The sequence below is a fragment of the Zingiber officinale genome, chromosome 8B (genome assembly GCF_018446385.1).
Source record: "Zingiber officinale cultivar Zhangliang chromosome 8B, Zo_v1.1, whole genome shotgun sequence".
In the NCBI taxonomy this organism is placed as follows: Eukaryota; Viridiplantae; Streptophyta; class Magnoliopsida; order Zingiberales; family Zingiberaceae; genus Zingiber; species Zingiber officinale.
The window spans coordinates 103,867,133-103,880,185 of NC_056001.1; the positions used below are offsets into that span (position 1 = coordinate 103,867,133).

At 38.3% G+C, this 13,053-nt stretch overlaps 3 protein-coding genes across 3 annotated transcripts; 1 reads left to right on the forward strand and 2 right to left on the reverse strand.

Annotated features, from left to right (window-relative positions):
- Nucleotides 1-935: 935 nt before the first annotated feature.
- Nucleotides 936-7,053, forward strand: LOC122016278 (peptide chain release factor PrfB2, chloroplastic-like). Its single transcript, XM_042573517.1, has 7 exons — nt 936-1,401; nt 2,063-2,275; nt 3,671-3,772; nt 4,609-4,746; nt 5,986-6,290; nt 6,461-6,614; nt 6,689-7,053. The coding sequence occupies exons 1-7, from the start codon at nt 985-987 to the stop codon at nt 6,824-6,826; spliced, it is 1,467 nt and encodes a 488-aa protein (XP_042429451.1). The 5' UTR covers nt 936-984; the 3' UTR covers nt 6,827-7,053.
- Nucleotides 7,054-7,146: 93 nt separating this feature from the next.
- LOC122016279 (protein DOG1-like 4) lies at nt 7,147-8,098 on the reverse strand. Its single transcript, XM_042573518.1, has one exon. The coding sequence runs from the start codon at nt 7,918-7,920 to the stop codon at nt 7,285-7,287; it is 636 nt and encodes a 211-aa protein (XP_042429452.1). The 5' UTR covers nt 7,921-8,098; the 3' UTR covers nt 7,147-7,284.
- Nucleotides 8,099-11,884: 3,786 nt separating this feature from the next.
- Nucleotides 11,885-12,930, reverse strand: LOC122017720 (peroxisomal membrane protein 11-3-like). The gene has a single exon (XM_042575399.1). It carries the CDS (start codon nt 12,882-12,884, stop codon nt 12,105-12,107), a length of 780 nt encoding a protein of 259 aa, XP_042431333.1. The 5' UTR covers nt 12,885-12,930; the 3' UTR covers nt 11,885-12,104.
- Nucleotides 12,931-13,053: the final 123 nt, after the last annotated feature.

The window sequence follows — 13,053 nt, forward strand, 5'->3', positions numbered from 1 at the left end:
TATTAAATTCAACACATTAAACTAAAATCGAGTATATTTTGAGGTAAAAAAAGAATCGTACTCAATTTGATAGAAAATATACTAGATTCTAAGTTAATATACTCAATTTAAGAGGATTTATACTGATTTTTAGACTTTTTGTACTTAGAAATATCATGGGCAATTAGATAAAGATGTTTGACTGTGGAGTGAAAACAAAGATTTTCATGGATGGGGACTGCATGTAAAGATTTGTTTACCAATAGGGACTGCATACAAAATTACCCTTTTTCTAATGTGTAGTTGATTTAAAAATACTGAGTTGATGGATTGTATGTTATCAGTGCTTTTTTATTTCTCCTAAGTAATCAGTGGGAAATTTATATGAAATTGAATTAGATATCCTTAAATTAGTTAATAAAAGGACAATCCGGTGCATGAGATTTTCGTTATATGAGATCCTGAGAAAGAATCTATTGTACGTAGTCTTACTCTATTTTTTTATAAAAGACTATTTTTAAGATTTTAATCCATGATCTTTTGATTATAAAATAATAATTTTACTGTTATGTCAAAGTTCCCCTTCCCTTAAATTAGTTAATATAAAAAAAAATCCTATTAAGCATTCGAATGTAATGATTTCTGAAAATTTTAGACAATTCACGGCAATTCACTTAAGTTGTGAATTTTTTAAAAAATATAGTTATTTAGATTTCTGAGAGCTGCACTTGTTTCAAAAAAAACATTAATATTTGAATTTTAAAGAACAATCATTACAATACTGAATTTTAAAGAAAAAAATAATAAACTCAGCAACGACTGATCCCTGATCCAAAGATACATGCAGTGATATTTTGATTGACAAGAAAGGGTAAAATGAAAAATAAGGGTATATTTTATAAATCTTAAAGTTAGGTGGCCATTTCGATTGATTTCATTTATACAAATTGAGGAGAACTAGGGATACAAACGCGACACCGTACGGTGGGCGACGGAGAAAAAGTAATGGTGTTGTTCTTGTTCCTGGTACGGCGATGGCGATCTTCCTCCGAATCTCCTCGCTTCCTCTTCCGCCTTTCCGAGAACAATCCTAACATTTCTCCGGTAGTCAGCCCTCTGGGCTCATCCTGCATCTTTCTGCCTTCCCGAGCCTATGCGCGATTTCCGAACGGGGCGCGATTCGAGCGCCCCTACGGCGGCTGCAGAACAGTCGGCGGATCCTTCGGGATAGGGAAGATCCCTTATTTTTCATGCTTTCAGGGTCCCAGACGGCTCTCTTCCCAGCCCATGACCGCTGATGGGCTGACGGTGGATGCCATAGCGGCCAAGGGCTGGCCTATCCTCGATGAGAGCGAGAGCGACTGGCGGAGTCACGCAGCCTCCATCGCCCAATCTGTGCAGCTTGTTAAGAAGCGATTGCAGGTGGAAATTTAGTCGTTCTAAGCCGTTGCTACTTATTGATTGGGTTTTTCTGCAGTTATTGATATATATTACCAGCAGTAATCCGACTCCGGTGGGAATTTAGATTGCCTATTCGGATTTAGTCGTCCTGTAACAGGATAAGTTGGAAGCTTACTTGTGGGATGTGGTCTTAAACTTGTGACGGCAAGCAAGGCCAGAACTAGTGTAACAAATTAGTGCAACTCTGAAGTTCTTTCTATTTCAAACTTTTAACCTTTCGGCATCAATCTGTTCGCATAAGAATTTTGATAAAGGGAGTTTGTTGTATGAAAATTTACAATAATTTTTTTTTCCTTTTTTTTGCTGAAGTTTACCTCGTTTTAGTTTCTGTGATCTCTTATTTTCTTTATATAGATTCTGTATTTGCATTGTCAATGACTTCAACGTCAACACCACTGAACTGGCCTATATAGTTCTAAGACACATCTTGAGTTAGTGTTATCTGGGTTAGTGTAATTTATTCAGCAATTATGAAAACTTATACAGTTGGGGAAAAATACTGGTGTGCATGCGCGCTCTTGTAGCTTTTTTGGATGTTTATATATACTGTATTTAGCATGTCTTTATGTTCTTATATATCTTTAGTTCTGGAATAAGTTGATACATATGTATAACATTGCAGTGGAAAAAGTTGATTGCTAGGTTGGATCTGTTATCTGCTGCACTAAGAAAGCCAGATCTGTGGGATGATCCTACTTATGCTTCTCGAATAAGTCGTGAACATGGTGAACTTCTGAACAGGATTAAAGATGTAAATAGCTACGAACAAGAACTACTTGAGCATGTGGACTTGATCAAGCTTGCTCGGGAAGAGAATGATGAAGAACTGGAATTGGTGGGCTTTCACTTATAGGCATGTAGTTGTTTTCCCCCTAAGTTATAATTTTTTGTTTTCATTTTCTCAAATGTCTTCATGAAATGCATAATTTCTTTCTGATTGTTTTATTATTACTTTTTAAACCACTGCATATCTTCTTTGGAGTTTTGAATGACTTTGTTATATATATATATTGTGGTCGCTGGCATTAAGAAATAACGTCAACTGATGTTGTTGGGTTTTTTTACATAATCTCAACCATCATGTATGTCCTTGTTATAATGGTTGGTTATCTTTTACAATCATTTATCTCTCTGTATTTATTTGTCTGGTCATTGACTTTTGATATTCCTAATGACATTTTAAGCCTTTGGGAAGTGAACATGTAGGCCTGAAGATCCCAACTCAATGTAGCTGCTCTTAATTCTTTGCTTCCACTATTATTTTATTTGGTATAAAATTTGTATTGATTTCCAGTTGTTTAACATAACACTATGATTCTGAGTTGAAATATATATATATATTTGATTGTTGTTTCATATTTGATCATTCTGTCAAATTAATTTGACAGTTATGGACAGAAAGCTGATGCTGATACCCATCAGGTTGTGACCACTCTTGCCGTTCACTGTCACCCCTCAAACTTAGGTTTCTCTTATTAGTGTTTAAGGCAGAAGAGACTTGGTCATGCTCTTGAGTTAGAAACTAGTAACTAGTTCACTCCCATCCTAATTGGTTTGTAGTTCTTACTCTAAGTAGACACTAGGTTCCACACCCACAGCAAAAACTGTCATTGCACTACAGGATATTGTCATGGGAAACCTTGCACTAACCCTAATTTTGAGGCACATTGCCGACATATGGTCTCGGTGACCCTCACTCATAGAGCTGGTGTAAGGTCTCAAGGAGCTCACAAGTCAAAAGCACTGAAGATAGTGTCTTACAACATACACTGTAAACAAAACAAACAAAGATAAAATAATAATAAGAATTAAGAAGAACACAAAAGCCAATAAGAATGCAGTTTTGAATTCTTAATAAGAACCCATTTCTTGTCTTGATTTTATCAAAGGATTGAACCCTTCGACCTATGGTAATCAAACACAAAATAAGAGGCAATATAATGGTCCTTCAGGTGCAACTTGATCTCTTGAACTAATCGAGATGAGTCACTTAGGCTCTTGGTTCAATAATCACACTTAGACAACTTGCTCGAAAAAAATCTTCCTTTTTCATTTGTGATGTATGCATAAAGTGATAAAAGTGTATTACTGTTCCAAATTATACATCAATATGGCTGTCGAAATTGTCACTTTTTGTTAGTAGTCAAACTTGACCAGGTCTTTTTTTGGTCAAGGATTCCACATTTAGGATACATTTAATTTTGACTCTGTTTTTTCTGTGTTCCTGAAGGAATCTATGAATGTATTGGTCAACATGAGAAGGGATGCTAAAGAGAAAGAACTTGAAGCTCTGTTATCTGGGGATAATGATTCCTGCTCTTGCTTTATAGAGGTTGTTCCCATCACTTACAATCCTACAGATGATTAAATTGTAAAATTGTTCCTTTTTGTATTAAATGTACCATCACCTGCTTTACTTATTTTAATTGCAAGGGTTACTGCTTTAGCTTAGAAATTGTTGGGATATCTCCTTCTATCCTAGTCAACTGACCCTTGGAACTGACATGTCTTTGTCTATCATTTATTAATTTTCTTCCAGCATGTAATTGAGGACTCGATTTAAATTTTTTTTCTTTAATTGGCGAGTATATGGAAATTGATTGGTTTCAATCAATGCCTCCTCAGCGACTCCTTGCGGACTTGGTTTCAATTCATAGCTTGCCAATTAATCTTTCTTTCTTGAAATTTTGTATGCTTAACGCAAATCTATTTTGAATAAATATATCTTAATTTTTCCAGTTTGAGATGCATGTTTCCTGCACAGACAGTTTATCCATCATTCCCAATGGATTCATGCTAACAAAGTTCAATGGGTGCATGATAAACAACCTTTTTTATTAATTTAATTCCTCTTGGATTCTTATTGATAATGGAAGTTTTTCACTTAATCTACTGAGATGGAAGTTCCATATTATGACTCACTATTTGTCTATATTTCAATCATCTTTTTGTAGCCTCTCAGTTCCTAATTAACCAAATAAATGACTTTGTCAAGTACAAGTTTTTGTCACATCATGTCAATCTATCTCCTAGTTTTTTGTTAACCTAATTCTTTTGCAAATGAGCTACTAAGAATCCCTATCATATACAGGGAATTCACCATGATAGAGCTTTATGTACAGTTGCATCTCTTCCCTGTAGAAGTTTTAAAAATTTGTCATGATCCAGGTGCAAGCTGGAGCCGGAGGAACAGAGAGCATGGACTGGGCTTCCATGGTAATGAACATGTACAAATCATGGGCTCAACACCGTGGATTTACAGTTACAGTTATTGAGGAAATGCCTGGTGAGATTGCAGGAATCAAGGTTCATTTCCTTAACTTGCAGTCTAGTCTTTTTTTATGTATCGTTGTAGCTTTTCAAACTCAAAATCATTACTTCCATGACAGGGAATTTAAAGGTTAATCAATTTTATAATCTCTAATGTTTTGCCATCGTACACTTGGATCTGTTTAGATTGATTAGACAACTTGAGCATCACTTCGTGTACAAATAGAAAAATTGTCTTTTCATAACATTTAATCTCAAATTACCTGGAATACGTGAGAACAGAATATCAAGGTTACAATTTTTGTTAGGCTGTATCTGCACATGGGACATGGCTCTAGTTAAGGTTACTGCAATATAAGTAAAACAAGTAAACTCTTACCTGGTAATGGAAATCTTGTAGGAAATCGTTGTTTTTAAACATTCGGACTTTAATTAGGGCAATCACAGTTCTATAAATGTTACTGTTTAATAAAGTGCTGCTTTCGTCATTGGTAAATTTTAGCTCTGTTTTCTAAAATTCTGTCATATCCCATTTAGTTATAAATTTGAAATTCTCATGGTGATCATGGTTCTTAAAGTTTTAACAATTTTTTATTTATGTAGAAAATCATGAAGAATATATATAGTATATTATCTTGGATTAACATATATATTTCTCATAGTTCATTATATAGGATAATTGCTAAATCTAAATGGATTAACTTGGATTAACATTTGTCTTTAACAAATTTACATGTTTCAATTTTATAACAAATTAAGCATACTTTTGATTGGTTTGTTGTGACACTTTGATCAAAATTTAGAGTAAAATTTTATTATTTTATAATTTATTTTACTCATTTTTTATAAGTTCTAACAATTGGTTAAAATTGTTAAATTAGTGTGTGACTGAAGAAAGTCATGCAATGTATCAAATCAAAAACATGCTTGGTTTGTTATGAAGCTGAAAGTACGTGCATTTAGAATGATTGGAACTTCAAAATTGGGCTATAGATTTAGCAATCAAATAAATTATCTTATCATTATATTATGAATTAATAATTGCAGTCACCTATTATCTCATCATTTAAGTAGTATATTTTCTGTAGGTCATTGCGTTCCCATGTATTTTATCACCTCGTCATCCCTACCAGGAATACTAACATCAGAAATGTTCATCTTGCTCTGAAACACTTCTCTACATGCTTCAAATTTGTGAAACTCACAAAATATTCATTCTACTTTTTTTACATCTAATTGTTGTTGTGATGATGATAATGTTGGATATTCTTTCAGCGTGCCACAATTAAACTCGATGGTGATTATGCATTTGGATATGCCAAGGCAGAAGTCGGAGCGCATAGGCTGGTAAGGATTTCACCTTTTGACAGCGGGAAGCGACGTCATACTTCTTTTGCTGCCGTTGCAGTAATTCCAATACTCGGAGATGGATCCACAAAATATCAAATAAAAGAATCAGATCTCCGAATCGAACGCTTTCGTGCTAGTGGTGCCGGTGGCCAACATGTCAATACAACCGAAAGTGCAGTCAGAATAGTGCATATTCCGACAGGAATTTCTGCAACATGTCAAAATGAAAGGTATCTATCACACCTTTCCATTACTGTTTCTGATTAAGAGTTCTGAAGGTCTATTTAAGAATTTTGAAATATATCAGTACCTAAAATCTTGAACTCGGTGACTTTAGATGACTAATGATAGTGTATATATGATCTGCATACTTATGACTAATCGTTTGGGATCAATTCAGATCTCAGCATCAAAATAAAACATCAGCAATGGCAGTTCTTCAATCTCGGTTAGATCAGCTTGAGATGGCCCGCCAAGCTCAAGCGACAGCAGAGCACACTCAATCTCTTTCAGAAATTAGCTGGGGCAACCAAATAAGAACTTACGTCCTCCATGTAAGATCACCTTCTGCCTCCCTTCATCAGATCCTTGAAAACTTATTTTAACTCATATTCACCGGCTGCCGCAGCCCTATCGCATGGTCAAAGATCTAAGAACAAACTATGAAGTCTCGGACCCTGATTCTGTTCTGGATGGCGATCTTGATGGCTTTATATTGAGTTTTTTGTCAGCTTCCCTCGATAAAACAGACAACAACAGCGAATGAATCGATGATGATGTGTTTCGGTGCGGCCCAGGTCAGTTTGCATCAAAAGGACTTCTGTTTCCGGCAATATGATGCAAGCTTTCACCTTCCATGGCTTTGAAATCCATGTAATTGATAGACTCATGTAATTGATTTATGGTGCCTTTCTCCATCCTTCACAACTTAATCCAGTTCGCATCTGGTTCATGTTTTAGGCGATTTGTTTCTAATTATCATTTATTTTTCTAGTGTTTTTGATCGATCGTAGCATACTAAATGGGCAACATGTTAGTAGGATTAAGAAACTATAATTACCTAAAGCTCCACGATACGGATTAATACTTGTGATTATAGCTCGTTCAATTGCTCTTTATTAAACTCTCTACTTTGAAGGATATCGGGACACAATTATCTTATTAACTACACAGCGGGAGGGGAGCTTCCAGCTGCTACGAGATCACCAGCGATCGCAGGATATCTCAGTTGGACTGGCCGCCATTGCGTCGCAAGCCCCATCGCCGCACGCGGATCCTGAGTTCTACCGCGGCGGCGAGAAACTCCGCCATCTGTGCCGCCGTCAGGGTCTCCACCAGCCAGCGCAGGGTGGCTTCCCGCAGCTCCTCTGCGGCGTCGATTACCGTCCGCAGCGCCCGAGACACTTCGTCAGCGGCCGCCGCCCAGGCGCTCCCGTTGGCGTACAGGTCGGCTCTCACCGCCTCGAGCACCATGTGGCCGGCCATGGCTTCCTGCGCGCTGGCCATGTCCTCGGAGATCCGGTGCTCCTCCAGCTGGACCTCCCGGCGGAGGACCTCGAAGGCGGCGTGCTGGTCCGGGGAGAGGAAGCGGTGTCCGAGCAGGAGGCGGAAGGCGATGGAGGGCTTCCAGCCGGCGACCCAGAGGAAGATGCGCTCGAAGGGGGTGAGCCAGGGGTGGGTGAGGGCGCGGAGGACGTCGGAGTCGGCGAGTCGGGCCTTGGCGTCGCGGTAGTCGCGGTAGTGAGAGAGCACGGCGTCGACGGCATGGGGTATCCTGTCGGGCCGGTGGGTGAAGGCATGGAGGAGGTCGGAGCGGAGGTGGTCGAGGCGGGCGAGCCAGGAGTCGAAGAAGGCCTCCATGGCACGGCGCGGTCCGCCCCGCTGTTGGGGGCCGAGGAGAGGATTGCGGTGGGGGGTAGAAATAGGCGGGCGTGGGAGAGGGGAGATAGGCGGCGAGCGAGAGGGAGGCGTGGCGTAGGAGAGCGGTTGGCGCGATGAGTTGGAAGGAAGTGGTAAAAGGCGATATCGCTTGTCCTCAGCGTCCCGTCGTATTACGCCCAAGATCTTTACGAGGTAAATGTAGCTGGAGAAGTTAGTGCGATGAGTTAAAAGGAAGCAGTCAAGCAGGGCGGAAGTACGAGGTTCGTTTACTTGGGAGTAATGGTTACAGATTCTGCTTTCAGTAGCGGAAATGGTGTTAAGGTACAAGACAACAGATCCGTGGAAGCGGTGGCTGGTGAGTGACTATGCAAAAACAAAAAAAAATAAAAAAACAGTGGCTCCATTTAAACACCACTATTCAATTTTTGTTCATTGATCAATATAGAGAAAAGGATAAATGATTGATGATTATTAATCAAATCGTTAAAATATAAAGGAAAGTATATTGAGACACGTCAAAATTTCGTAGGATAATATTTTTTATCTCAATCATTGGTGACAAAAGATAAATACATTCGTTTCTAATGTTTCTGTCAATTCATCCTAGGGTTAACACAGAAGAGGTAAATCATGAATAGTTACTAGTCTTTGGAATAATGACTAACACATAAAAAAAATATTTATCTCGATTTTATTGAGATTCAAAACTCAGACTTATTGTATCATGTATCTCTTATTGTACCATGTACCCCTTTGTAATTGGACCTTCTTATTTATACGTTATCGCTCCTGTTTACTTCTGGATCTCATAGGTAGAGCTCGGGTAAATTTAAAAATATAAATAATCAAATAAAATTTGACTTCTGTTTCAATTTTTCAAACTTTAATTCTAAAATAATCGAATTAAAGTTTGAAAGGATTTAAATTCGAATTTGGTTTGAAATTATAATTTGAAAGGATATAAATTTAAATTTTAATTTGAGCATGTTTAAATTAAAAGTATGTAAAAAATAATTAGAATTTGGCTCACGATTGAATTATTATGACAAAAGGTGAATATATTCATCCCAGCGCTCTCGTCAATCCGTCCCAAGATCACACGGAGGAGGTAAATGTTCACGATTGATTTATGAACTATTGATTTATGAACAATGAATAAAATATTATGAGTTCAAATTTAATTTTAAAAATATCATGTTTCAGCTAAATTTGATAATTTTAAAAACGAATCTAATAATTTTTAAGTGACTCAAAAAGCTCACCAACAAATTTGATTAGTTTACATACCTTAGTTTGGACCCTTCATGTGCTCGAGTGGAGCTCCCGAGTACGAGGCTAAACCACTCGAATGTGATTGGACAAATACTCATCCTACTTCAGTTTTAATGTCCGTCATCTGAACTTTTCGAGTCGGCTTGAAAAATATTCGATTCTTATTTGAATTTATCGAATGCGAGCCGAACTCGAACATATTCGAACTTTTTTTCGAACCGAGCTTGAACTCAAATTATATTGTTCGAGTCGTTCGCGAGTCTTAATATTTATTAATATAAATTAAATATATATTAAATAAATAAATTTCGAACCTTTTGAACATATTTTCGAACAATAATTCGAATAGTTCACGAACATATTTGAATATTTTAAGCCAAACTCGAATCTTAATTCGAACCAAACTCCAACTAAACATTTTGAATTTTTCAAACTTCAAATTAAATTCGAACTCGAATATACCTATTTCAAATTAAATTCAAATCTTAAATTTTTCTATATATTCAATACGATTCAATTCATTTACACCCCTATACTCACCTAAGATTTCATGAGCAAAGTCGTCGGCCCCTAGGGTATTATGCGATAGTAATTGGAAAAGCGAGTAACACATTCAGCGAGGGTTGGATCCTCATGCAGTGCATTCTTGAACATTTGCAGTGCTTGAACTACAGGTGGCGTTGGGCTATTGGGTCATCGACATTAATTGCTGAATTTATCCTGATAATTTCCGTGGGATAGGATCTGTCACTTTCTAGCTTAGTCGGATGAAAAAACAAAACATAGCAAGGTCGACGGATTTGGCCACTGCCATTGCCATCCCTAGCGAGTCCATTCCCTCTTATTTTCATGTGTCGTCGATTCCTTGCACCGTCCCGATTGTGGACAGAACTCCACTCTGATCACCCCTGTTCCAACCCATCTTTTGACGCCTTTCTAGCCTTTCCTTCTCCAGCGTTATGCCCTGTTTATTCTAGAGTTTCAAGTGGAAAAAAGGGATAACTACAGGAATGAATGAATTTATTATATAATTTGTTCACATATCATTTTTTTTTACCAATTATTCTTCTTATACCATGATTATGTTCAAGTTACATATAATATAAAATGACGATTCGACTTGTTATATTATATATAATATATATTATATATAGTTGAATGTTGAGTTATGAAACAAGCATATCATCGAATGAACATCAAAATATATTTTTTTTTGAACGACACATGTAAGATGATATAAATATGCATTTAAATGATCAATAAAATTTTAATTAAGCGATGTGAGATCATCATAACCGCCACGTTAGCCGTCCCTTCACGACTCACGACTGTGGCAGGATCTGCAAAAGTGATGAAATCTCCTGTCAAGTTTCGACCTCCCGATTACTACAATCATTATCCTATACACCTAGTCCTAGGGCCCGATCTGATAGTATACAAGGATGCATATAGCTGATGTTATTAGTAAGATAAAAATTTAACTGTTGTGTAGCACTTTATTAAGTTGGATAACGAAGATGGATATGATGACTATTAGTGTTCAATAAGTTGATGTCAATAGGAGGTTAGATGACAATTACTGTTCAATAAGTTGATTCATATCAGTTGTGATTCTAATTACTTGGATCACAAGTTTTTCTGATTAAAAAATAATATGAATATTGGCTAGATTTTCCTCTAGTGGGATGAACTTTTACATCCTCAAAGTGTTTCCAATTGTCGGGAAAGAATAGTCTTCAACATTTAGTTCTATGAATCCAAAGAGTGACATACTAGACTCTGATATGAATCACAAGACATAACAGAGTTGTTCTTTAGAGAGTTCTATATCATATATTTTAGTTCTAAGAAACTCCTTGCACCAAGAGAGGATTTTTCAGACTTATATTACACCATTTAGAGTTTAGGGGTTTAGGGTTGGCACTTTATACTTGCCTCAAAACCAGTCTCATAACTCAAACAGAATGTGGGTTTAGTTAAGCAACTCAAAATATTGTCTGCTTGCTAGACCAACCGATAAATCAATACATCTCAGTCGCATAGGCCTTCAAGCTCCTAAACTAGCTTTCCAAACACTTCGTTCAGCTCACTTTAACTTTCTTCGCAGTAACTTCAGCTAAGACACATCATAAGAATGAAGAAACCAAATGTAACTGGATTCAAAAGTTGATAGCAAATGGTATAGAGTAGAAAACGAACTAGCCAATTAAAAAAGGCGATACCTCCATGTAAGTATACTAACATTCAAGTTGAGGCTATTCCAATTAACTCTTATCTCTTCACTAAGCTCTTTCACTGGTTAATGCTTTTTTTTTAACCTCTCTCTACCCCTTATACCCTCCATTCTAAAAGATCTGATTCAACTAAGTGTTATTAGTTACACAACCAGCAAAAATTGGAAGTCAATAAAGTATCCAACATAATTCACAGATTCAGACATAAATCTGTATTAGAAGCCAGGATGAAATAAGTGGAAAGAATTGGCTTTAGGAATTGAGAACAAATTTGAAAAGTACGTCGAGAATCTCATGAACTGAATGCATATGTATCTGAAAAATGTATATACAGACACTTCAATGACTTCACTAGCACTCCAGCATTCTTATTCGTTGTCTGAACTCACCTTTTTCTTTAACACAAACATGTGATCTGATTACTAAAACAAATGCAAGTTAATAATAAGCATGCCAATCGATTGATGATAAGCGAAAAGGCAATTCCGTAATCCAAATTGGATAAATTCAGCTTTAAAAATGACACAAACAGCACAGCTAGTAATGTATCATCAATCATATAATCTAAGAAAATGTTGACAAATGGAGCTTCAAAAGGCACTTTGATTCTAATGGCCTTGGCCTTGCTTATTCTGAGAGGAATGAACAGAGAGTACCTCAGGAAGAAGTCCAATTCTTGTGAGTGCTGATGAGTGCTGAAAGGAGGCCGGCCGAAGCCATCAGTAGAGTGTTTGAGAGAAACCCCTTTCCATCTCTCACATCTCCGAGCGCCATCAAACCATCAGCGAGATCTTGAAAGATGGAGAGTTGCTTTAGCAACAGCTTCGTTCTCAGTTTCCTAATTTCCTCATCATCCTCTTCAGGTTTCATGCTATCGATCCCTGATCGGATCAAAGATTGTATTTTTCGTACTTCTCTGGCCTTTAGGGCGACGCTGCCGAAGTAGCCGATAAGCTCTGTCCAAGCGCTAATCATTTGGAGCCGGCGCGAGTACTCGGAGGGTATGAGGCCCGCCTTGCATAGCCACACGAACTGCTCAACGAAATAATAGGCGCCCTCACCACCGTATGCGACGACGGCGAGGAAGCGATCGGCGGGAGAGAGCGCACCATCAGCGGAGGCACGGAGTGCGTTGAGATCCTGGACGAACTTGCCGAGGCGGAAGGCCTTGCGGCTAAGACCGACGCTGGATTCAAAGGACTTGAGGCGGGGAGCGAGGGCCGGGGGGAGCGGGGAGGAGGGGGCAGCGAGGGCGACCTTGGCGGCGTATCGGGAGATCTTGAGGAGCTTATCGACGCCGTCGCGGCGGGAGAGATAAGCTTCGAGATGTAGCAGAAAGTCTCGGTCGCCGCCCCTCGACGATCTTGCTGCCGCGGGCCGCGGCGGCGGCAGGGCGGAGGGCTTCTGGGAGGGGTCCGCCACTGCGAGATCCGCCATGGAAGGGAAAAAAAAAGGAAGGAAGCGATCGCCCGAGTCGAGTTTGACTAAAGACCGACTCAGATCCGATGCGGGACTTAAAATACGAGGTAGCGGTGACGTGTACTACTCTCCTTCCTTGCAAGGGTAAATTTGCATGCACTCCCTATTGGTAAACATAACTTTACAT